Below are 26,551 nucleotides of genomic sequence, written 5' to 3'. Positions count from 1 at the left end.
ACACCGGCTCCGATCGCTATTCTGACTGAACTGAAAGCTTTGGAGCCGGTGTTAGTGTTACAAAGACACAGAGACACTGTGATTGGTCCACAGGGACCAATCACAGGGCTCTAATCCCAGGACCAATCACAGATGGTCCTGGGATGTCAGGCAGAACTCGTCTCCCGCCGCGGGAATTCTGCCAGTTAACCCGTGCGATGCTGCGCAGCGCCGGGTTAACTGTATGCCTTTTATAAACGGTGGTTTGCGCGAATGCACTGCACAACTCGCCGTTTATAAATGGCAGTCTGTGGTAAGGGGTTAAGGGTTAAAAGGCAAGGAGGGAAAAAAAATTAGATCTCCTCGTTCAAGTTTTTATTTGGGGTACTTTTGTTTCTTCCAAGTATTATCTGTTTTTCAGCTCTGCTCTAATATGACTTTATGGGGGAGATCTATCAAAACCTGTGCAAAGGAAAAGTTGCTTAGTTGCCCATAACAACTAATCAGATTTATTCTGTCATTTTGCAGAGGCCTGGTCAAAAATATAAGAAGGGATCTGATTGGTTGATATAGGCAACTAGGCAACTTCTCCTCTGGACAGGATTTGATAAAGCCCACCCCCCCCCCCCCCCCCCCCAATTAGTTCAAGCAGTTTTTCCCTTCCCTATGCTTTACACTGCAGCTCTGATCAGTGACTCCAGATTACCCCCATTGTCTGTTGGTGCCTGAAATCCCCCTTTAGTTATCATTTTTTCTTTTTTTTTTCTATTCAGCTGTATGCCCCCTGATGTTGTTATCTGGCCACAGAATGTGGAGCAAGTCAGCAAGGTGGCAGAACTTTGTTATACAAACAACATTCCCATGATTCCTTTTGGCACCGGGACAGGGCTGGAAGGGGGAGTGTGCGCCCTTAAAGTATGTAGCCCTTTAACCTGTTTTACATTGTTCTTTGCTGATGATTATGGAGATTTATGAAGCCTTGTAAAAAGGAGCAGTTGCCTGTAGCAACCAATCAGATGGCTTCCTTCATTTAAAAAAAATGTCTCTATAAAATGAAAGAAGCTATCTGATTGGTTGCTATGGACAACTGCACCACTTTTCCTCTGCACAAGGTTTAGTAAATGTCCCCCTATATCTTTAGAATAAACACAAAGCTGATAACATTTTCTAAAATGGATTAACAATGCAAACATTTTTAGCAATATGTATTTGTATATGGGTAAAGGTACACTGCTCAAAAAAATAAAGGGAACACTTAAACAACACAATGTAACTCCAAGTCAATCACACTTCTGTGAAATCACACTGTCCACTCAGGAAGCAACACTGACTGACAATCAATTTCACATGCTGTTGTGCAAATGGAACAGACAACAGGTGGAAAGTATAGGCAATTAGGAAGACACCCCCCAATAAAGGAGTGGGTCTGCAGGTGGTGACCACAGACCACTTCTCAGTTTCTATGCTTCCTAGTGTTGGTCTCTTTTGAATGCTGGCGGTGCTTTCACTCTAGTGGAAGCATGACACAGAGTTTACAGGTAGTGCAGCTCCTCCAGGATGGCCCATCAATGTGAGCTGTGGCAAGAAGATTTGCTGTGTCTGTCAGTGTAGTGTCCAGAGCATGGAGGCGCTACCAGGAGACAGGCCAGTACATCAGTAGAGGAGGCCGTAGGAGGGCAACAACCCAGCAGCAGGACCGCTACCTCCTCCTTTGTGCAAGGAGGAGCAGGAGGAGCACTGCCAGAGGCCTGCATAATGATTTCCAGCAGGCCACAAATGTGCATGTGTCCACTCAAACGGACAGAATCAGACTCCATGAGGGTGGTTTGAGGGCCCGACATCCACAGGTTTACAGCCCAACACCGTGCATGATGTTTGGCATTTGCCAGAGAACACCAAGATTGGCAGATTCGCCACTGGCACCCTGCGCTCTTCACAGATGAAAGCAGGTTCACATTGAGCACATGTGACAGACGTGACAGAGTCTGGAGACGCCGTGGAGAACGTTCTGCTGCCTGCATCATCCTCCAGCATGACCGGTTTGGTAGTGGGTCAGTAATGGTGTGGGGTAACATTTCTTTGGTTTGGGCCGCACAGCCCTCCATGTGCTTGCCAGAGGTAGCCTGACTGCCATTAGGTACCAAGATGAGATCCTCAGACCCCTTGTGAGACATATGCTGGTGCAGTTGGCCCTAGGTTCCTCCTAATGCAATACAATGCTAGACCTCATGTGGCTGGAGTGTGTCAGCAGTTCCTGCAAGAGGAAGGTATTGATGCTATGGACTGGCCCGCCCGTTCCCCAAACCTGAATCCGATTGAGCACATCTGGGACATCATGACAGCACATTCACCAACGCCACGTTGCACCACAGACTGTCCAGGAGCATGCCCAGGCATTGTAGGGAGGTCATACGGGCACGTGGAGGCCACACATACTACTGAGCCTCATTTTGACTTGTTTTAAGGACATTACATCAAAGTTGGATCAGCCTGTAGTGGTGGTTTTCCACTTCGATTTTGAGTGTGACTCCATATCCAGACCTCCATGAGTTGATAAATTTGATTTCCATTGATAATTTTTGTGTGATTTTGTTGTCAGCAAATTCAACTACGTAAAGACGAAAGTATTTCATACGATTAGTTCATTCATTCAGCTCTAGGATGTGTTATCTTAGTGTTCCCTTTATTTTTTTGAGCAGTGTATATCAAATGTTGTGCAGTGTTCTGTCTCTGATACTGCATGTTCTGACCCAGTGTACAGGGACAGGACCCTGCGTACACCATTACATCATGAAGACAGGACCCTGTATACACAACTGATGAGTTCAGGACCCTGCGTACACCATTACATCATGAAGATAGGACCCTGTATACACAACTGCATGAGGTCAGGACCCTTCATACACCACAACATCATAATGGCAGAACGCAGTGTACACCACTATATCACATTGTGCCCACATTACTTCATCCTAAAGAGCAGTCAGATGCATACACCACTGTATCATAAGGATAAGTTGCTACATACACCACTGTATCATAATGATAAGGTTATCCAAGAAATAAGGAATGTCCAGCAATAAATGCAGTAAAAAAATTCTTGCTTTAATTAAACATCTATATGCAGGTAGAACAGAAATAAATAAAAACACTCTGATGCATTTCACACTGTAGATTCTCTATGACTAAGCACTTACAGCCTGAATCGTGTCGGGTAATGTGTTTCATACATACACCACTGCATCATAAGGGTAAGGTTATACATTCACCACTGTATCATAAAGGTAAAGTTATACATTCACCACTGTATCATAAAGGTAAGGTTATACATTCACCACTGTATCATAAAGGTAAGGTTATACATTCACCACTATATCATAAAGGTAAGGTAATGTATCATAAGGGGGTTCACACCTCGTTTTGTACTTACGGCTCCCATATACGGCTGGGAGGAGGGGTGGGCAGGGCTTAATCGCGGTGCCCGCACTCAGCCGTATAGGGGAACTGTATTTAATGCATGTCTATGAGCCGACCGGAGTGAACCGCAGCCTCCGGTTGGCTGCGTTTTCGGCCGTATGCGGTTTCCCGACCGTAGGCAAAAACGAGGTCGACCACATAGACATGCATTAAATACGGTTCCCCTATACGGCTGAGTGCGGGCGCCGCGATTAAGCCCCGCCCACCCCTCCTCCCAGAGGTATACGGGAGCCGTAAGTACAAAACGAGGTGTGAACCCAGCGTATGTACGTGTTGCATACATACAGCACTGTATCATAAAGGTAAGGTGATGCATACACCACTGTATCATAGGGTAAGGTGATGCATACACCACTGTATCATAAAGGTAAGGTGATGCATACACCACTGTATCATAGGGTAAGGTGATGCATACACCACTGTATCATAGGGTAAGGTGATGTATACACCACTGTATCATAGGGTAAGGTGATGCATACACCACTGTATCATAGGGTAAGGTGATGCATACACCACTGTATCATAGGGTAAGGTGATGTATACACCACTGTATCATAGGGTAAGGTGATGCATACACCACTGTATCATAGGGTAAGGTGATGCATACACCACTGTATCATAGGGTAAGGTGATGCATACACCACTGTATCATAGGGTAAGGTGATGTATACACCACTATATCATAGGGTAAGGTGATGTATACACCACTATATCATAGGGTAAGGTGATGTATACACCACTGTATCATAGGGTAAGGTGATGCATACACCACTGTATCATAGGGTAAGGTGATGTATACACCACTGTATCATAGGGTAAGGTGATGCATACACCACTGTATCATAGGGTAAGGTGATGTATACACCACTGTATCATAGGGTAAGGTGATGCATACACCACTGTATCATAGGGTAAGGTGATGCATACACCACTGTATCATAGGGTAAGGTGATGTATACACCACTGTATCATAGGGTAAGGTGATGCATACACCACTGTATCATAGGGTAAGGTGATGCATACACCACTGTATCATAGGGTAAGGTGATGTATACACCACTGTATCATAGGGTAAGGTGATGCATACACCACTGTATCATAGGGTAAGGTGATGTATACACCACTGTATCATAGGGTAAGGTGATGTATACACCACTATATCATAGGGTAAGGTGATGTATACACCACTATATCATAGGGTAAGGTGATGTATACACCACTATATCATAGGGTAAGGTGATGCATACATACACCACTGTATCATAGGGTAAGGTGATGCATACACCACTGTATCATAGGGTAAGGTGATGTATACACCACTATATCATAGGGTAAGGTGATGCATACACCACTGTATCATAGGGTAAGGTGATGTATACACCACTGTATCATAGGGTAAGGTGATGTATACACCACTATATCATAGGGTAAGGTGATGCATACACCACTGTATCATAGGGTAAGGTGATGTATACACCACTGTATCATAGGGTAAGGTGATGTATACACCACTGTATCATAGGGTAAGGTGATGTATACACCACTATATCATAGGGTAAGGTGATGCATACACCACTGTATCATAGGGTAAGGTGATGTATACACCACTGTATCATAGGGTAAGGTGATGCATACACCACTGTATCATAGGGTAAGGTGATGCATACACCACTGTATCATAGGGTAAGGTGATGTATACACCACTGTATCATAGGGTAAGGTGTTGCATACATACACCACTGTATCATAGGGTAAGGTGATGCATACACCACTGTATCATAGGGTAAGGTGATGCATACACCACTGTATCATAGGGTAAGGTGATGTATACACCACTGTATCATAGGGTAAGGTGATGTATACACCACTGTATCATAGGGTAAGGTGATGTATACACCACTATATCATAGGGTAAGGTGATGTATACACCACTATATCATAGGGTAAGGTGATGCATACATACACCACTGTATCATAGGGTAAGGTGATGCATACACCACTGTATCATAGGGTAAGGTGATGTATACACCACTATATCATAGGGTAAGGTGATGTATACACCACTGTATCATAGGGTAAGGTGATGTATACACCACTGTATCATAGGGTAAGGTGATGTATACACCACTGTATCATAGGGTAAGGTGATGTATACACCACTGTATCATAGGGTAAGGTGATGTATACACCACTATATCATAGGGTAAGGTGATGTATACACCACTATATCATAGGGTAAGGTGATGTATACACCACTATATCATAGGGTAAGGTGATGCATACATACACCACTGTATCATAGGGTAAGGTGATGTATACACCACTGTATCATAGGGTAAGGTGATGCATACACCACTGTATCATAGGGTAAGGTGATGTATACACCACTGTATCATAGGGTAAGGTGATGTATACACCACTGTATCATAGGGTAAGGTGATGTATACACCACTATATCATAGGGTAAGGTGATGCATACACCACTGTATCATAGGGTAAGGTGATGTATACACCACTGTATCATAGGGTAAGGTGATGCATACACCACTGTATCATAGGGTAAGGTGATGCATACACCACTGTATCATAGGGTAAGGTGATGTATACACCACTGTATCATAGGGTAAGGTGTTGCATACATACACCACTGTATCATAGGGTAAGGTGATGCATACACCACTGTATCATAGGGTAAGGTGATGCATACACCACTGTATCATAGGGTAAGGTGATGCATACACCACTGTATCATAGGGTAAGGTGTTGCATACATACACCACTGTATCATAGGGTAAGGTGATACATACACCACTGTACCATAGGGTAAGGTGATGCATACACCACTGTATCATAGGGTAAGGTGATGTATACACCACTGTATCATAGGGTAAGGTGATGTATACACCACTGTATCATAGGGTAAGGTGATGCATACACCACTGTATCATAGGGTAAGGTGATGTATACACCACTGTATCATAGGGTAAGGTGATGCATACACCACTGTATCATAGGGTAAGGTGATGCATACACCACTGTATCATAGGGTAAGGTGATGTATACACCACTGTATCATAGGGTAAGGTGTTGCATACATACACCACTGTATCATAGGGTAAGGTGATGCATACACCACTGTATCATAGGGTAAGGTGATGCATACACCACTGTATCATAGGGTAAGGTGATGCATACACCACTGTATCATAGGGTAAGGTGTTGCATACATACACCACTGTATCATAGGGTAAGGTGATACATACACCACTGTACCATAGGGTAAGGTGATGCATACACCACTGTATCATAGGGTAAGGTGATGTATACACCACTGTATCATAGGGTAAGGTGATGTATACACCACTGTATCATAGGGTAAGGTGATGTATACACCACTGTATCATAGGGTAAGGTGATGTATACACCACTGTATCATAGGGTAAGGTGATGCATACACCACTGTATCATAGGGTAAGGTGATGTATACACCACTGTATCATAGGGTAAGGTGATGTATACACCACTGTATCATAGGGTAAGGTGATGCATACACCACTGTATCATAGGGTAAGGTGATGCATACACCACTGTATCATAGGGTAAGGTGATGCATACACCACTGTATCATAGGGTAAGGTGATGTATACACCACTATATCATAGGGTAAGGTGATGTATACACCACTGTATCATAGGGTAAGGTGATGTATACACCACTGTATCATAGGGTAAGGTGATGCATACACCACTGTATCATAGGGTAAGGTGATGCATACACCACTGTATCATAGGATAAGGTGATGCATACACCACTGTATCATAGGGTAAGGTGATGTATACACCACTGTATCATAGGGTAAGGTGATGCATACACCACTGTATCATAGGGCAAGGTGATGCATACACCACTGTATCATAGGGTAAGGTGATGCATACACCACTGTATCATAGGGTAAGGTGATGCATACACCACTGTATCATAGGGTAAGGTGATGTATACACCACTGTATCATAGGGTAAGGTGATGCATACACCACTGTATCATAGGGTAAGGTGATGCATACACCACTGTATCATAGGGTAAGGTGATGCATACACCACTGTATCATAGGGTAAGGTGATGCATACACCACTGTATCATAGGGTAAGGTGATGCATACATACACCACTGTATCATAGGGTAAGGTGATGTATACACCACTATATCATAGGGTAAGGTGATGTATACACCACTGTATCATAGGGTAAGGTGATGCATACACCACTGTATCATAGGGTAAGGTGATGCATACACCCCAGAGTTATATGGGACAATCTATACAGAGTTTTGCTGTTTAGTAGTGTGCTGTCTTTCAGGGAGGAGCATGCCTCAATCTTACACGAATGGACAGCATTCTGAACCTTTGCCGTGATGACTTCTATGTGACTGTGGAGCCAGGTGTCACCCGTAAAGCTCTGAATGCATATCTAAGGGATAGTGGCTTGTGGTTCCCTGTAGGTAAGGCAGCTTCCCCTCTGTCTTTTCACCCATCTCAATTACATTGGCCGCACTGTATGAGTGGATGCCAGGCTTGTGAATGTGTAGATCAGTGTTAAGCTATGTTCACATTTCGTAATGTCCGCACAGAAATTGCGGACATTCCAGAGACTGCGGGCATCGGCATAATATGAACAGGTTCAATCTTTTTGCAGACATGGAAATCGGCCTTTCCATGCTAGAAACATCTGGCACAGAAATTCCGCCGTGTGCACAGCGCAGAAGAATCCTGTTGAATTCGATGGTACTCTGCTGCAGCGGAATCTCTGTGCAGAATTCCAATGTGGAATTCCACACGGAAATTCCGAAATGTGAACTTAGCCTAAGGTTAGGGTCACACGGAACGAATCCGCAGAGTATTTTATGCTGCAGATCCGCCAATGATGGAACTGTATTCTCCGAGTCGCCGTGCGCAGTGTACTCTCATACATCGCGGCTACTCTCGGCCTAGCTCAGGGAGCAGGGGGAGTGACTGCAATGCCTGAGTACACTGCGTGCTGCGGCCGCTGTATGTCTGCTCGTAGCGGTGGATTGCTGCTTCAAGCAGACAGGCACAGCTGGAGGTACACTGTAAGGTCCATCATCAGCTGATCCGTAAAGAAAAATACGCTACGGATCCGTTCAGTGTTATCCTACCCTAAGGGTTTATTCTCACATACAGTATCCTCAGCATATATGATGCACAGAATTTGAAGCTGCAGATTTTATGCTGAAGATTTCAATGTGAACAAAATAATTGAATGTAGCTTTAAATCTGCAGCTTTAAATCCTGCATATCAAATATGTGCAGGATACTGTACATGTGAATACAACCTAAGGGTATGTTCACACTTCTGCAGATTTGCTACCTTGTAAAGTCAATGGGCAGCAAAATCTACAGAAGCAGATCTACAGCAGAAAATATGCATGTGTGTATGTACCCTAAGGATGAAAGTATGAGCTTTAAATTAAAATATTTTTTTCTTGGGCTTTTCTAGATCCAGGAGCTGATGCTTCTCTGTGTGGCATGGCAGCTACCAGTGCATCAGGCACCAATGCAGTACGGTATGGCACCATGCGTGACAATGTTATCAATATGGAAGTTGTTTTGCCAGATGGTCGTATACTGAATACAGCAGGAAAAGAGAGAAGCTTCAGGTGTGGTATATATGCTGGAGAACATGAGCAGAGTAAAATATAACACAATGGGGGGAGATTTATCAAAACCTGTCCAGAGGAAAAGTTGCTGAGTTGCCCATAGCAACCAATCAGATCACTTGTTTCATTTTTCAGAGGCCTTTTCAAAAATGGAAGAAAAAATGGATAAAAATAACCAGCGCTCAAAAAGACATCAGTTTAAAAGATGGGGGAGGAAAAGGGAATATACAAGGATCAAATTTTGGACTTACTCCACGTTGGGGGGAATGCAGACTTTAACCCCTTAAGGACCAAGGACGTACCGGTACGTCCTTGGTCCTGCTCTTCTGATATAACGCGGGGTTACACAGTAACCCCGCGTCATATCACAGCGGGCCCGGCGTCATAGTGAAGCCGGGACCCGCCTCTAATAGCGCGCAGCGCCGATCGCGGCGCCGCGCGCTATTAACCCTTTAGCCGCGCGCTCAAAGTGAAAGTTCCCGGCTAGCTCAGTCGGGCTGTTCGGGATAGCCACGGCTAATCGCGGCATCCCGAACAGCTGACAGGACAGCGGGAGGGCCCCTTCCTGCCTCCTCGCTGTCCGATCGCCGAATGACTGCTCAGTGCCTGAGATCCAGGCATGAGCAGTCATGCGGCAGAATCGTTGATCGCTGGTTTCTTATTAGAAACCAGTGATCAATGATGAAGATCAGTGTGTGCAGTGTTATAGGTCCCTATGGGACCTATAACACTGCAAAAAAAAAGTGGAAAAAAAAAGTGAATAAAGATCATTTAACTCCTCCCCTATTAAAAGTTTGAATCACCCCCCTTTTCCAATAAAAAAAAAAAACACAGTGTAAATAAAAATAAAAATAAACATATATGGTATCACCGCGTGCGGAAATGTCCGAATTATAAAAATATATCATTAATTAAACCGCTTGGTCAATGGCGTGCGCGCAAAAAAATTCCAAAGTCCAAAATAGTGCATTTTTGGTCACTTTTTATATAATTTAAAAATGAATAAAAAGCGATCAATAAGTCCTATCAATGCAAAAATGGTACCGTTAAAAACTTCAGATCACGGCGCAAAAAATGAGCCCTCATACCTCCCCATACACGTAAAAATAAAAAAGTTATAGGGGTCAGAAGATGACAATTTTAAACGTATTAATTTTCCTGCATGTAGTTATGATTTTTTCCAGAAGTGCTACAAAATCAAACCTATATAAGTAGGGTATCATTTTAATCGTATGGACCTACAGAATAAATATCAGGTGTAATTTTTACCGAAAAATGTACTACGTAGAAACGGAAGCCCCCAAAAGTTACAAAACAGCGTGTGCTTTTTTTCAATTTTGTCGCACAATGATTTTTTTTCCCGTTTCACGATAGATTTTTGGGCAAAATGACTGATGTCACTGCAAAGTAGAATTGGTGGCGCAAAAAATAAGCCATAATATGGATTTTTAGGTGCAAAATTGAAAGAGTTATGATTTTTTAAAGGCAAGGAGCAAAAAACGAAAATGCAAAAACGGAAAAACCCCCGGTCCTTAAGGGGTTAATGCAACCCCCCCCCCCCCCCACCTCCGAGTTGGCATATAGTATTGCTGGAGTAAATTAACCAGTCATGTAAACAGAGGAATGCAGCTGGTATTCTTCATAAAGTTTATTTGCGACGCGTTTCCGAGGTTGCAAGGGCTTTCGCCACCTCCTTCATCAGGCACACCATAAAAAATACATTCACATGGTTTATATACACTTCAGTAATCACTTACCATGGACGTCACAGTCGTTCTCCGCGCTCCATCCAGTTCCCGGCGTCTCTCTGTACTTCCGGTTAGTCACATGATCCTTCTCATAGGTCACGCGGCTTCCGGCCAACACAAGATGAATTGACACGCATTGCGTTCCACGACTCTGAGCCGATCGTGGAACCTTCCATACCTAGGGAACAATGGTCAGATAAAAAACTATATAAAGGGGGTTTAGAAGATATTAATGATAGAATGTCCATGTGGGCTACGATATGTTGGTAGGACAATAAATAGTTTAAGAATTAGGATCAATAAACATAGATCCAACATAAAAAATGGATACACACTACATAGTGTGTCACGCCATTTTTTGTACCATCATCAAAAAAATCCCAAAGAACTGAAAGTGACACCACTGGAAAAAGTTAGTAACCACAAAAACACTATGGGGGAGATTTATCAAAACCTCTCCAGAGGAAAAGTTGCCCAGTTGCCCATAGCAACCAATCAGCTTGCTGCTTTCATTTTTAACAAGGCCTCTGCAGAATGAAAGAAGCTATCTGATTGGTTGCTATGGGCAACCGGGCAACTTTTCCTTTGCACAGGTTTTGATAAATCTCCCTCTATGTAAAAAGGAAATGTTTTGGATTTTTAAGTTAAACACCCTAATTCCTCAGGGTCTGAATGAGATTTTAGAACAGGTATACTAGGGGGGTACTGGGAGCATGTGGTGCCTTGGCATTTATTATAGGTGTAGCTGGGCACCATATGCGCCTGCTGCCTTCTATATATACATATATATATTTTTCATATATATTTTTGTATAATTTGTTTTAGACTATTTTAATAAGGAAGGTTCTTTTATGAAGTTTTTATTATTGTTATTATTAATATTGTTATAATGATGAATTTTAGCATATTGCTACACCTACCGTTCTCTGCGCTCCAATTTCCGGAACTAGGCTTCCCTCTTGCGTTCCATGATTCCGGAAATTATGACGGTGGAACACAGAGCGGATTGGCTCCGAGTCGTGGAACGCAATGCGTGTCAATTCATCTAGTGCTGGCCGGAAGCCGTGTGACCTAAGAGAAGGATCATGTGACTAACCGGAAGTACAGAGAGACGCCGGAAACTGGATGGAGCGCGGAGAACGACGGTGACGCCCATGGTAAGTGATTACTGAAGTGTATATAAACCATGTGAATGTATTTTTTATGGTGTGCCTGATGAAGGAGGTGGCGAAAGCCCTTGTAACCTCGGAAATGCGTTGCGAATAAACTTAATGAAGAATACCAGCTGCATTCCTCTGTTTACATGATGGGTTGATCTACTCCAGCAATACTATATGCCAACTTGATCCTTGTATATCCCCTTTTCCTCCCCCATCTTTTAAACTGATGTCCTTCTGAACGCTGGTTATGTTTATCCATTTTTTCTTATACATGGTTGTACGTGGAGTCCATCCGGACTAAAACCCTGACGCTCTCCAGCATTGATTGGATACCCATTCCGGTGGAGGAACATCTTGTAATAGAAATATATATATTTACATATACCAACGTTGCCCAGAGGGTGTTTGCGGTGGATCCAACTGTATATGGGACCCACTGCTCACACCGGGTGAGTGTTTTTCTTTCTCCCTACTGCTTCAGATTGAAGCGCTCCCTTCGAGTTAATTTAAATTTTTGTTTCTATTTTCAAAAATGAAAGAAGTGATCTGACTGGTTGCTAGGGGCAACTCAGCAACTTTTCCTCTGGACAGGTTTTGATAAATCTCCCCCAATATTTTTAAAGGGGAGTTTCCAAGTGTGTTGGTGCTCACTGTATAAATGATACAATGCCCCTATTATATAAATCGTTCAGGAATTTACAATGATTGAAGGCTAAATAATACCTAAGATTCATGGTGGTTTGAGACAGTGAAGGGGTTAACAGAGATTGTTCAGGACTGGTAAACCGGCAAAGAATTCTAATAGTTGGAACAGAAGAAATGTTAAACTGACATAATTATAAATATGAGGATTATCTTTAAAGGGGTACTCCGGTGAAAACCTTTTTTCTTTTAAATCAACTGGCGGCAGAAAGTTAAACATATTTGTAAATTACTTCTATTAAAAAATCTTAATCCTTCCAGTACTTATTAGCTGCTGAATGCTACAGAGGAAATTCCTTTCTTTTTGGAACACTGATGACATCACTAGCACAGTGCTTTCTGCTGACATCTCTGTCCATTTTAGCAACCATGCATTGCAGATGTATGCTAAGGGCAGCACGGTGGCTCAGTGGTTAGCACTGCTGCCTTGCAGTGCTGGGGACTTGGGTTCAACTCCCACTAAGGACAACAATAAATAAAGCGTTATTATTATTATAATAACGTCAGCAGAGAGAACTGTGCTCGTGATGTCATCAGAGAGCATTCCAAAAAGAAAAGAATTTCCTCTGTAGTATTCAGCAGCTAATAAGTACAGGAAGGATTAAGATTTTGTAATAGAAGTTATTTACAAATATGTTTAACTTTCTGCCACCAGTTGATTTAAAAGAAAAAAGTTTTTCACCGGAGTACCCCTTTAAAGAGAAATAGGTCTAAACAAATGCATTATGTGAAATAAAACATATTTGCAAATACAAGTTATTATTATTATCCCTAGCCCTACCAATCCTATATAGCAGTGGTCTTCAACATGCGGACCTCCAGATGTTGCAAAACTACAACTCCCAGCATGCCCGGACAGCCGTTGGCTGTCCGGGCATGTTGGAAGTTGTAGTTTTGCAACATCTGGAGGTCCACAGGTTGGAGACCACTGCTATATATAGGCTAGATGCTCGTTTATTTTATTTTTTATTTTACTTGTTGCCATGGGATATGTCCTTTAGTCAGTTTTCTCTTCTGGTCAGGCGTGACTATACAAAGTGTGCAGAAAACACCTGCTACACTGGTCTATTAGAACTTTCTAGAAGTGCATCATTCATTGCAATAAATATGCACAAAGTAGTCTGACGTAGACCGCGATGTGAACGTAAAAAGAATAAACATGTCCATTCTTTTTGTGGCCACCGGGGAATTCTTTGGTAGAAACATCTGGAGTGGAAATTCCGCCATATGCACAGTGCAGCAGAATCCCATTGCAGCAGAATGTCCATGTGTACTATTCAGTTCAGACATTCCGCTGTGTGAACATACCCCTAGAGATTTTTCTAACACTGACTGAGGTGCATTCATGATTTCCCATCATCAGTGGCACAGTACAGGGGTTGCAGCAGCCATGTGAAGGCAGACATGAATGTGTTATGTAATTATGAAACCTCTGAAAGGGGGTAAATATTAGAGAGGAGCAAACTTACAGTAATTCGATTCGTCACGAACTTCTCAGCTCGGCGTTTGCTGACTTTAGCCTGCATGAATGAGTTCAGCTTTCAGGTGCTCCGGTGGGCTGGAGACTCTCTCCTAGGACTGTATCCACCTTTTCCAGCCCACCGGAGCACCTGAAAGCTGAACTCGTTCATGCAGACTAAAGTCATCAACTGCCGAGCCGAGAAGTTCGTGACAAATCGAATTACTGAAAGTTCGCTCATTTCTAGTAAATACTTTTTCACAGCACTATTTATATAACTAATAATAACCACGCTGATCTTTCCACAGGAAGACATCAGCTGGGTACAACCTGACAAGCCTGTTTGTGGGCTCTGAGGGGACGTTGGGGATTATAACCAAGGCCACACTGCGTCTCTATGGAGTGCCAGAGGCCACTGTGGCTGCGTTGTGCACCTTCCCCAGTGTACAGGCTGCAGTAGACAGCACAGTACAGATCCTACAATGTGGAATCCCTATTGCCAGGATTGGTGAGTTGTGTAGGTCACATTTTGGCTGGGTCTTTCGTGTTCATTTGTCACAGAGCTGCAGGTAGTGGGGTGAGAGCATATGCTCCTATTTCTGAGGTTGGTTTATGGTCATGTTGGCCTGATTTGGACACACACACTGACCCTTTAGGGGCTCTCTTTCTATTTGTCTAGCCTAACTTAGCTTTGGTTTGCCATGTGGGCCTAATCTCTTCTGGGAAGTGTCCCCTTAGCACATGCATCCTTTTTGATAAGGTTTTTTCAGACTTTTGAAGAGCAGATTCACAGGATCCTGACAGAAGGTGATCAGGGAGGCACAGACATCATTGCAGCTCAATCACCTTGCACCATGGTATCCCTAGGGAGTAAGGTAAAGGAGGTCATATACATGAATGCACTGACTCCACCTATATCTGCTTACAGAGTTCTTAGATGATGTCATGATGGCTGCGTGCAACAAATTAAATGGCCTCAGTTATCCTGTGTTGCCTACACTCTTCCTGGAGTTCCATGGAACAGAGACTGGAGTAAAGGAGCAAGTAGAGCAGACAGGTAGGAGTCTCACTTCTAATGTATACACCGTGCTGTACTCCCCTCATCTATCCCATCACTGATCTCACTTGTACTAAATACACAACACTATACTCTCCTCATGTGGAGAAGTAATGCATCAATAATTCCACACAGTGATGCCCTCGCCTGTGCCATATACTCAGTGCTGTGTTTTCCCTTACCTCAGAGGAAATCACACAACTGAATGGAGGATCGGACTTTTCTTGGGCAAGTGATCAGGAACAGAGAAACAAATTGTGGACAGCAAGACACAATGCATGGTATGCCGCCCTTGCCTTGCGTCCTGGGTGCATGGTGAGTTATTACATGCCTCAGTATAATACATGTATACAATGCAGAAATACACTGCTCAAAAAAATAAAGGGAACACTAAGATAACACATCCTAGATCTGAATGAATGAACTAATCGTATGAAATACTTTCGTCTATACATAGTTGAATTTGCTGACAAAAAAAATCACACACAAATTATCAATGGAAATCAAATTTATCAACCCATGGAGGTCTGGATATGGAGTCACACTACATATCAAAGTGGAAAACCACACTACAGACTGATCCAACTTTGATGTAATGTCCTTAAAACAAGTCAAAATGAGGCTCAGTAGTGTGTGTGGCCTCCACGTGCCTGTATGACCTCCCTACAACCTCCTGATGAGGTGGCAGATGGTCTCCTGAGGGATGTCCTCACAGAACCTGGACTTAAGCGAGACATGATGTCCCAGATATGCTCAATCAGATTCAGGTCTGGGGAACGGGCGGGCCAGTCCATAGCATCAATGCCTTCCTCTTGTAGGAACTGCTGACACACTCCAGCCACATGAGGTCTAGCATTGTCTTGTATTAGGAGGAACCCAGGGCCAACCGCACCAGCATATGGTCTCACAAGGGGTCTGAGGATTTCATCTCGGTACCTAGTCAGGCTACCTCTGACAAGCACATGGAGGGCTGTGCGGCCCCCCAAAGAAATGCCACCCCACACCATTACTGACCACCCCACACCAAACCGGTCGTGCTGGAGGATGTTGCAGGTAGCAGAACGTTTTCCACGGGGTCTCCAGACTCTGTCACGTGCTCAGTGTGAACCTGCTTTCATCTGTGAAGAGCACAGGGCGCCAGTGGAGAATTTGCCAATCTTGGTGTTCTCTGGCAAATGCCAAAAGTCCTGCATGGTGTTGGGCTATAAGCACAACCCCCACCTATGGACGTCGGGCCCTCATACCACCCTCTTGGAGTCTGTTTCTGACCGTTTAAGTAGATTCATGCACATTTGTGGCCTGCTGAAGGTCATTTTGCAGGGCTCTGGCAGTGCTCCTCCTTGCACAAAGGCAGCAGTCCTGCTGCTGGGTTGTTGCTCTCCTACGGCCTCCTCCAAGTCTCCTGATGTACTGGTCTGTCTCCTGGTAGCGCCTCCGTGCTCTGAACACTACACTGACAGACAAAGCAAATCTTCGTGCCACAGCTTGCATTGATGTGCCATCCTGGATGAGCAGCACTACCTGAGCCACTTGTGTGGGTTGTAGACTCTGTCTCATGCTACCACTAGAGTGAAAGCACCGCCAGTATTCAAAACTGACCAAAACATCAGCCAGGAAGCATAGGAACTGAGAAGTGGCCTGTGGTCACCACGTGCAGAACCACTCCTTTATTGGGGGTGTCTTGCTAATTGCCTATAATTTCCACCTGTTGTCTGTTCCATTTGCACAACAGCATGTGAAATTGATTCACAATTAGTGTCGCTTCCTGAGTGGCGATTGACTTGGAGTTATGTTGTGTTGTTTAAGTGTTCCCTTTATTTTTTTGAGCAGTGTAGTAAAAATGTGTAGAACAAATTCACTACTGAGGCCAGAGCATTCCATTCAGGAATGCCCAGGTGGAAAGGCTCAGGGCTGTGCCAGATACCACTAAATTTGACCATATGAAGTAAGTTCTACTGTTTGACTCGGATGGATTTTGTCTGTGTGTATGTTCTGTGATACCTTGAAGATGCCCTAAAAGATTGTCTCAGAGTTAACGTAATAACATATTACATTATTATAACATATTAGGGGAGGATACACAACCCTATTAAATTTGGTTGAAATCGGTCAAGCAGCAGAGGAGGACTACTCCTTCATATGTTCTAGATACAATGAAAAAACTTATGTGCTGCTGTGTCAGATCTATCCACTATTGTAGGTACATTGGTTCAGTCCACAGACAGATGGGACTGATTATTGGATCGGTCCATCATTGTAGGTAGTGACTGTACATTGGTTCGGTCCACAGTTAGCTGACAGTCAGATGGGACAGTTCATTGGATCGGTCCATTATTGAAGGTAGTGATTGTCCATAGTGTTGAGCGGCATAGGCCATATTCGAATTCGCGAATATATGGACGAATATTCGTCATATATTCGCGAATATTCGCATATTCGTTATATCCTCGTTTTATTTTCGCATATGCGAAAATTCGCGTATGCGAAAATTAACATATGTGAAAATTAGCATATGCAAAATTAGCATACGCGCAAATTCGCATATGCGAAAATTAGCATATGCGAATTTTCGTATATGCGAATTTTCGCACGCCAGTCTCGCACAGTAGTATTACAGCCTTCTTTACACCACACAAGCTGGAAGCAGAGAGGGATGATCACTGTGATGTGTACTGTGAAGAAAAAAAAAACAAAAAAAAAAAAACGAATATTCGTAATTACGAATATATAGCGCTATATTCGCGAAATTCGCGAATTCGCGAATATGCGATATTCGCGAATAATATTCGAATTGCGAATATTCGCGAGCAACACTAATTGTCCATTAATTTGGTCCACAATTACTTAAGAGACAGTTGGTACTTAGAGAGGAGAACAATGCCTTAAAAGGCAATCCCATGAACAAATAGTTAAAAAATGTGCGGCAAGACAAGCTAAACTGAAGAAGGGCACATGGATTGTAACAAATGAGAAAATAGAGCTTGGTTATCATTCACAGGTTCAGATTAGACTGATATTAGACTTAGCTCCTTACTTCATACATTACTGTAAGAGCAGTGAGACTATGGAACTCTCTGCCAGAGGAGGTGGTCATGGTTCAAAGTTCAAAAGGGGTCTGGATGCATTTTTGGAAAATAACATAGCTGGTTATGTATACTTGATTAATAGCGACAGAAAGTTGATCCAGGGATTTATTCTGATGCCATATTGGAGTCGGGAAGTCATTTTTACCTCTAGTATGAGGGTTTTTTGCCTTCCTCTGGATCAACTCAGTAGGAACTCATTAGGGTTATAGGTTGAACTTGATGGACTCTGGTCTTTTTTCAACCTTATGAACCTTATTAAATATTAGAACCGATTGTAGTCTACTGTTCACTGAATAATTAGTATATAGTCTGGAAATGTACAGTTACAATCAAAATTATGTAACCTCCATTGCAGATCATAGTAAAGAATATAGAATTCCCGTGGAATGTTCTGGTTAACATAAAACATGTATCTCATAATTAAATGGGTTTTCCAGTCTCTCTTATTTTTGTTTTATAGGGTTATGCAACTGATGTGTGTGTACCTATTTCCAAACTTCCCCAAATCATAGTGGACACCAAGGAAGATCTCATGGCGTCATGTCTTACAGGTATAAAACATATCAACATTGTACAGGTCATAGTATGGTCAAATCAACGTGTATTAAAGGGGTATTCTGGCCCTAGACATCTTATCCCCCATCCAAAGCAATCTCTCATGCAGCACCCCCTGTCATCAGCCTCACGGAGGGAAGATGGCTCCGTGTCTGATGACTCACGATACAGGGGCCGCAGTATCATGACATCACAGCTGCCACGCCCCCTCACATAGGGGCAGAGCTGTGATGTCACGATACTCCGGCACCTGTATCGTGAGTCATCAGATACGGAGTGATCTTCGCTCCGTGGGGATGATGACAGGGGGTTCTGCATAAGAGATTGCGGGCATCCCCAGTGGCGGGACCCCCGCAATCAGACATCTTATCCCCTATCCTTTGGATAGGGGATAAGCTGTCTAGGGTGGGAATACCCCTTTAAGTGTTTCTAGGAATGCTCATTCCCGATAATCGGCCTGTGTAAAGGTGCCCGCAGACACTCGTTCGCCTGCTGATTGCATCTTGTGTGCCACTATTGAAATTATTATTTCCAGGCACACATTGTCCTGTCTAAACAGGGGATGTGCGAATGTTAAGTTTGAATGGGCGCATTATTGATTATAACATGTTAAGGCTCAGCAAGATCCGCACTTGTTTCCTGCTACCTTTTCCCATCGGGCCTGGCTACAGTGACTGGGATTCTCAACACTCAAGGTAACCGCTGTCTGCAGATATAACAAAGGAATGTCCAGCGCCAAGTGCGGTAAAACGACAGGTATTTTATTGTAGGATCAGCGGCTACAAACTTGCATCAGGCAGGAGCCGACGCATTTTGGACCGTTACAGGTCCTTCGTCATGGCATAACACAGAGGATAAAATACAAACTTTAAATACTTTCTTAGGAGCATCACGTGTATCATGACATCACACTTAATAAAGACATGTGGAAAACATGGAAATGGAACAATGGATGTGTATATATACATGAATTCAGGCAGAAAAAACCTACACAAAAATGTATGCAATTATATAACAGCCCTACACAAAGTAATAGTAATAAATTCCTTTCAGGGTTAGTTGCTATGGGCATAGAGATGTTAGGAAAGTGCAAATAGACCCTGCTGTTGTGGTATGGAGGGGTACAAAGCGGTGACATCACATGTAGCCCAAGATAAATTTTCCTACCATTCGATTTTATTAACTATTTCTAGAACATGTTTAGTGTCCCTGAGGAAAGACGGGGTGATCTTGGTTAATGGTTGTAAATGCGAGTCAACCCAGTCTCCCAGTCTCTCCCCCAAGTGACCCTATACCCGCCACAATGGGTCAGATGGGAGGTGGAAAACCCCCTTTATGTAACTTAGGGAGGGAGTGGAAGACTGGGGTGACTGGATTGTCCACATATAGGTATTCCTTCAATTTAGTATCTAAAACCCCCATGGTAAATCCTTCCTCTAACAATTTTCTGAGGGCGGATTGAAATGACTTGGTGGGATTAACTGTAAATTTTCTATAGATGGAGATGTCATTGAGCATTTCTGAATTTCATTTTGAATATAGACCTGCGTTCATAAGAACGACTGCCCCACCTTTATCGGCATTACGCACGATAAGGTCTGTGTTGTTTTTAACCCCTTAAGGACCGGGGTTTTTTCCGTTTTTGCATTTTCGTTTTTTGCTCCTTGCCTTTAAAAAATCATAACTCTTTCAATTTTGCACCTAAAAATCCATATGATGGCTTATTTTTTGCGCCACCAATTCTACTTTGTAATGACATTCATTCAGTCATTTTGCCCAAAAATCTACGGTGAAACGGGAAAAAAAATCATTGTGCGACAAAATTGAAAAAAAAAACGCTGTTTTGTAACTTTTGGGGGCTTCCGTTTCTACGTAGTACATTTTTCGGTAAAAATGACACCTGATATTTATTCTGTAGGTCTTTTTTTATTTTTCCGTGTATGGGGCGGTATGAGGGCTCATTTTTTGCGCCGTGATCTGAAGTTTTTTAAATTTTTGCATTGATAGGACTTATTGATTGCTTTTTATTCATTTTGAAATGATATAAAAAGTGACCAAAAATGCACTATTTTGGACTTTGGAATTTTTTTGCGCGCACGCCATTGACCGAGAGGTTTAATTAATGATATATTTTTATAATTCGGACATTTCCGCACGCGGTGATACCATATATGTTTATTTTTATTTACACTGTGTTTTTTATTTTTTTATTGGAATAGGGGGGTGATTCAAACTTTTAATAGGGGAGGAGTTAAATGATCTTTTTTTTTTCACTTTTTTTTTGCAGTGTTATAGGTCCCATAGGGACCTATAACACTGCACACACTGATCTTTTACATTGATCACTGGTTTCTCATAAGAAACCAGTGATCAACGATTCTGCCGCATGACTGCTCATGCCTGGATCTCAGGCACTGAGCAGTCATTCGGCGATCGGACAGCGAGAAGGCAGGAAGGGGCCCTCCCGCTGTTCGGGATGCCGCGATTTCGCCGCGGCTATCCCGAACAGCCCGACTGAGCTAGCCGGGAACTTTCACTTTTAGCCGCGCGGCTCAGCTCTGAGCACGCGGCTAAAGGGTTAATAGCGCGCGGCGCCGCGATCAGCGCTACGCGCTATTAGAGGCGGGTCCCGGCTTCACTATGACGCCGGGCCCGCCGTGATATGACGCGGGGTTACTGTGTAACCCCGCGTTATATCAGAAGAGCAGGACCAAGGACGTACTGGTACGTCCTTGGTCCTTAAGGGGTTAATATCTTGTAGGGCAGTCTGTTCCGCTGAACTAAGGTTGCCATGGGTAACCTGCTTCTTTAAAGGGGTATTCCAGGCCAAAACTTTTTTTTATATATCAACTGGCTCTGGAAAGTTAAACAGATTTGTAAATTACTTCTATTAAAAAATCTTAATCCTTCCAATAGTTATTAGCTTCTGAAGTTGAGTTGTTGTTTTCTGTCTAACTGCTCTCTGATGACTCCCGTCCCAGGAGCTGTGCAGTTCCTATGGGGATATTCTCCCATCATGCACAGCTCCTGGGACGTGACATCATTATTGAGCAGTTAGACAGAAAACTTCAGAAGCTAATAACTATTGGAAGGATTAAGATTTTTAATAGAAGTAATTTACAAATCTGTTTAACTTTCCGGAGCCAGTTGATATATATAAAAAAAGGTTTTGCCTGGAATACCCCTTTAACCCCTGATGTAACTTGACCAGGTCTTTTTCCACTAGCTTCTGGAAACCAGTGGATAAAACCTGGGATTGGGAATAGGAAAAGGTATACGGTCAATTTGCAAATCATTAGATTCCATGCCAAGAGAATGCAGTAATAAAGTATTATATTGATCATGAAAATCGGTACAGATGGCAAAATCAGGACTACATTCAGTATTACTATCAGCCCCATTATCCCCAGAGTTCTCACACAAAATAAAATGTCTCTTTACCGTTAGGCATCTGGCCCAACAATTAACGTCCAGAATGGTAGAAAAGAAATGTTGCATGATGGAACAAAATTAAGTCCACGGCTAAGTAACTGTTGCTGTATGGGTGAAATAATGAAACTGGATAGGTTGATAACAGAGACTTACTTCGCCGTTATTAGGGATCTCAGATTGTAACGTGTTTCTCCTATGTTTTCGGCCAGCTCTTCTGTTCCGTTCTTTGGGTATTTGGTTACACCAGAATTCCTGCTGGTCTGTGGAGGCTTGATTACTGGTAGCTCCAGCTTTGGAGCCTTGTTGGGTGTTTTCAACTTCAGAAAAACTCATTCTGCGTTTTACTGATTTGTGCTTGTGTGCACTGCGTTTATTTTTCTGGTGTGTCTTCTGTTGTTTTAAGGATCGAGCGAAGAGTTGCAGGTGTACGGTTTTGCAGTGTCCACGTGTAGACAATATCTTAATGGTAGTCAGTTGAATCCCTTTTAAATTTATTTTTCTTAGTGTCCATTATTGCGTTTTCAAGACCAATTATTCATATAATTGTTTAGAGGTTTAGACTCAAACGGTTTCAACTGCTGTTCTATTGCTTTTAGCTCTGTGTCTAGTGTGGACAATTCTAATTCTTCCTCCTCCACTATGTATTCAATCAATTTTTTAGAGCATTCGGATAAGACTTTATCCCACTTTTCTTCAAAGCGTGCCAAAAATACTCTAATCGGTCGCTTTTTTATGCGGAGACCTCTAGGCACCATTTCTTTGGTTAGATACGTGGAAAGAGTCGTATAGTCCCACCAAAGGCGCATTTCTAGTGTTTGAATAGTTTTCAGCCGTCTCATAAGTGTGGGCTGTATAATTGCATACATTTTTTGTGTAGGTTTTTTTCTGGCTGAATTCATGTATACATACATATGCATTGTTCCATTTCCATACTGTCCACATGTCCTTATTAAGTGTGATGTCATGATACATGTGATGTTCCTAAGAAAGTATTTAAAGTTTGGATTTTATCCTGTGTGTTATGCCATGACAAAGGACCTGTAATGGTCCGAAATGTGTCGGCTCCTGTCTGATGCAAGTTTGTATCCGCTGATCCTACAATAAAACACCTGTTGTTTTACCGCACTTGGCGCTGGACATTCCTTTGTTATATCGTTGACACTGCCAGCTAGCCCGTGCGCTGGTGCTGGAAACACGAGGGAGAGAGCTGTCCACACATAGTGTTGCTTCGCTGTCTGCAGATAGGTACTGTCTTCTTCTGGAGAGATCCCAATCAGTTTCTTAAACTGTAAGTGTATGGGCACGTGCATTTTGCTGCATATTTTAGTAGAAAAATATACAGTAGCCACAAATTGAAGGAAAATGAAAGCCAGCCACTCACCATCTCTTGTCTTCAGATTTCTTTATTATCCAGGATACTCACAAAACATTCTGGGGAGATAGGCAACAAGCTCCGTTTTGCACTGTCAAGTGCTTCTTCCCAGTGCTTCTGGCCAGAAGAAGCACTTAACAGTGCAAAACGGAGAGTGTTGCCTATCTGTACCCCCCCTGGTTTCTGTCCCTCTCCCCAGAATGTTTTGTGAGTATTCCGGATAATAAAGAAATCTGAAGACAAGAGATGGTGAGTGGCCCGGCCGGCTTTCATTTTCCTTCAATTTGTGTATACCTTCATTCTCTGCATAGCCAGAGCACCGCCATTTGTCTATGCCGCAGTAGAAGCATATTCCCAACACCATTGTCTCCGTATCACCACAGTTGCCGAACATACCTACTAACTGACTTAAATATACAGTAGCAAATATGCAGCAAGAGACGGCACATGTAACCCTAGCCTTAAAGGGGTACTCCGTTCGAAAAAAAATGTTTTTAAAATCAACTGGTGCCAGAAAGTTAAACAGATTTGTAGATAACTTATGTTTAAAAATCTTAACCCTTCCAGTACTTATCAGCTGCTGTATGCTCCACAGAAAGTTATTTTCTTTTTGAATTTCCTTTCTGTCTGACCACAGTGCTCTCTGCTGACACCTCTGTCCATTTTAGGAACTGTCAAGAGTAGGAGCATATCCCCATAGCAAATCCCTCCTGCTCTGGACAGTCCCTGACATTGACAGAGGTGTCAGCAGAGAGCCCTATGGTCAGACAGAAAGGAAATTCTAAAAGAAAAGAACTTCCTCTGGAGCATACAGCAGCTGATAAGTACTGGAAGGATTAAGATTTTTCAATAGAAGTAATTTACAAATCTGTAACTTTCTGGTGTCAGTTGATTAAAAAAAAGTTTTTCAGCGGAGTACCCCTTTAAAGTGAAAAACTGACATTTAAGGATACCTACCTGAAAAGGTCATTGAGCTGCTTTGCACATCCTTTCTATTTTGTGAAACAAAGACATAAAATTAGAGCAGTTACCTATAACATCCAATCAGATTGCTTCTTTTGTATTTAAAAAAAGCCCCTAATATGGGAGCTGGAATATGATTTGTTGAAAGGTAACTGCTTTACTTTTATCAAATCATAAATAAGATGTACAGCAACACTATGTGTGGTGACCACTTACAACTAGAGACCATTCAGAGTATGTACCATTTTCAACAATGCTCTGGATACGACCAGTTTTCAGTCCACCTTAATCTACACATTTGGCATCTAGGGTCCAAGTATCCTATAATGCCCCCCAATCCAAATTACCACCCAACCTATTGCTTATAGTATTATCTTCTGATATAACAACTCACGTCAATCATTACAGAGATATTAGACACACGGGCACAAGAATCACTAAACTCAGTTACAGATCAGCATCACAATGGTACAGTCACTTTTGACTATGACCCCTTATCATTAACTCAAACATTTCCTACAATAATTCAACCACTTTCTTAACAATCCAGATTTATCCATGAGTTTATACAACCTTGCAAAGTAATGGTTCACAATGGGCCTATGTCTGCACACCATCCAAACACCGCAACGCATGGTGGTGGCAGCTTCCTATTGGGAGGCAGAGGGTAAAACTGAGAACATGCAGTGAGAATAGAAATGTCTAGTGCAGGCCATGGATAATCTCAGGTAACACAGTATATAGATAATTTATGTCATGAGTCTTGTATTATGTATATGGCAGGTCCCATAGCCGGACATGTTGGTGATGGAAACTTCCATTGCATTATGGTGCTAGACTTGAATGACAAGGAAGAAGTAAGAAAAGTGAAGGAATTTACAGACCGGCTGGCCAGGTAAATATCCCAAGAGTAATATCTACAGGTGTCGTGCCAAGGATGGACATAAATCTCAATAGCCCATTAAGCAAAGTTGATAAAATCAAATCAAAGTCTTCCACATACATATATGTAAATATGAATGTGCTAGTAACTTGCGTACTGTTCTTCTACCCCATGGATCTGATCACTTCTTGGTTTCTTCTTTGACCTGTGACCCTGCACACTTTTTCCCACATCCTCCATTCTTACATGCACAGTGGAGAGCAACTGCTGATGCTTTCAGGAGATTGCAGTTGTGGGTCATACCCAAGGGAAGCCAGTTACCAAAGCAATGCAGTTATATGTGGGATTAGTATGTATATACAGAGCCTACGGGAAATTTTCAGACCCTTTTCCTTTTTTCACATTTTGTTATGTTGATTCTGCGTGACTCTGCACTCAGTGCTCCATAATGTGAATGAGAAAATGTGAAGTTTATTAGTTTTTGTAAACGTATAAAAAAAAAAAAAATTTAGCTTGGACATAAGTGTTCAGCTATGACATTTAGAGGGGTATTTCGGTGCTCCAGCTTTCTGAATGCTTGGAGCCGGAGGCAGTGATGGTGGCGTCACGGCCACGCCCCCTCCATTCATGTCTATGGGAGGGGGCGTGCTGGCCAAAACTCCCCCTCCCATAGACATGAATGGAGGGGGTGTGGCATGACATCATGAGGGGGCGTGGACATGACAGCACAAACATGCCGCAGGAACCCGCCGATTGTTTAGAACGTCAGGAGCAGCAGGAGATCACTGGGGGCCCCAGCAGTAGGACCCCCGCGATCAGACATCTTATCCCCTATCCTTTCGATAGGGGATAAGATGTCTAGCAGCAGAGTACCCCTTTAACTTAAAATGTAGTTCTGGGGACCTCGGAACTCCCAAGACTTAAGTTTCTGGCCTTAATTCTAAGCATCATGTCTGGAGGAAACCTAATGTCATCCCTACATGGTGGTGGCAGCTCATGCTGTGG

General features: G+C 42.8%; 2 protein-coding genes across 4 annotated transcripts in view; one reads left to right on the top strand and one right to left on the bottom strand.

The window, feature by feature from the left end:
• Nucleotides 1-26,551, bottom strand: part of LCAT (lecithin-cholesterol acyltransferase) — a 130,104-nt gene that overhangs the window by 86,494 nt on the left and 17,059 nt on the right. For both annotated transcript variants that reach the window (XM_056525320.1, XM_056525318.1), the window contains one exon: nt 10,887-11,055. In XM_056525320.1, coding sequence (XP_056381295.1) covers nt 10,887-11,055 — 169 coding nt within the window. The remainder of the gene's footprint in view (nt 1-10,886; nt 11,056-26,551) is intronic.
• LDHD (lactate dehydrogenase D) overlaps nt 1-26,551 on the top strand; it is a 47,021-nt gene that overhangs the window by 14,611 nt on the left and 5,859 nt on the right. For both annotated transcript variants that reach the window (XM_056525325.1, XM_056525324.1), the window contains 8 exons: nt 753-894; nt 7,812-7,953; nt 8,970-9,129; nt 14,507-14,706; nt 15,127-15,255; nt 15,443-15,570; nt 18,802-18,892; nt 25,447-25,558. In XM_056525325.1, coding sequence (XP_056381300.1) covers nt 753-894; nt 7,812-7,953; nt 8,970-9,129; nt 14,507-14,706; nt 15,127-15,255; nt 15,443-15,570; nt 18,802-18,892; nt 25,447-25,558 — 1,104 coding nt within the window. The remainder of the gene's footprint in view (nt 1-752; nt 895-7,811; nt 7,954-8,969; nt 9,130-14,506; nt 14,707-15,126; nt 15,256-15,442; nt 15,571-18,801; nt 18,893-25,446; nt 25,559-26,551) is intronic.

The sequence above is a fragment of the Hyla sarda genome, chromosome 6 (genome assembly GCF_029499605.1).
Source record: "Hyla sarda isolate aHylSar1 chromosome 6, aHylSar1.hap1, whole genome shotgun sequence".
Taxonomy (NCBI): domain Eukaryota; kingdom Metazoa; phylum Chordata; class Amphibia; order Anura; family Hylidae; genus Hyla; species Hyla sarda.
The sequence above is the reverse complement of the archived record's forward strand: the minus strand, read 5'-3'. Positions and strand labels throughout refer to the sequence as shown.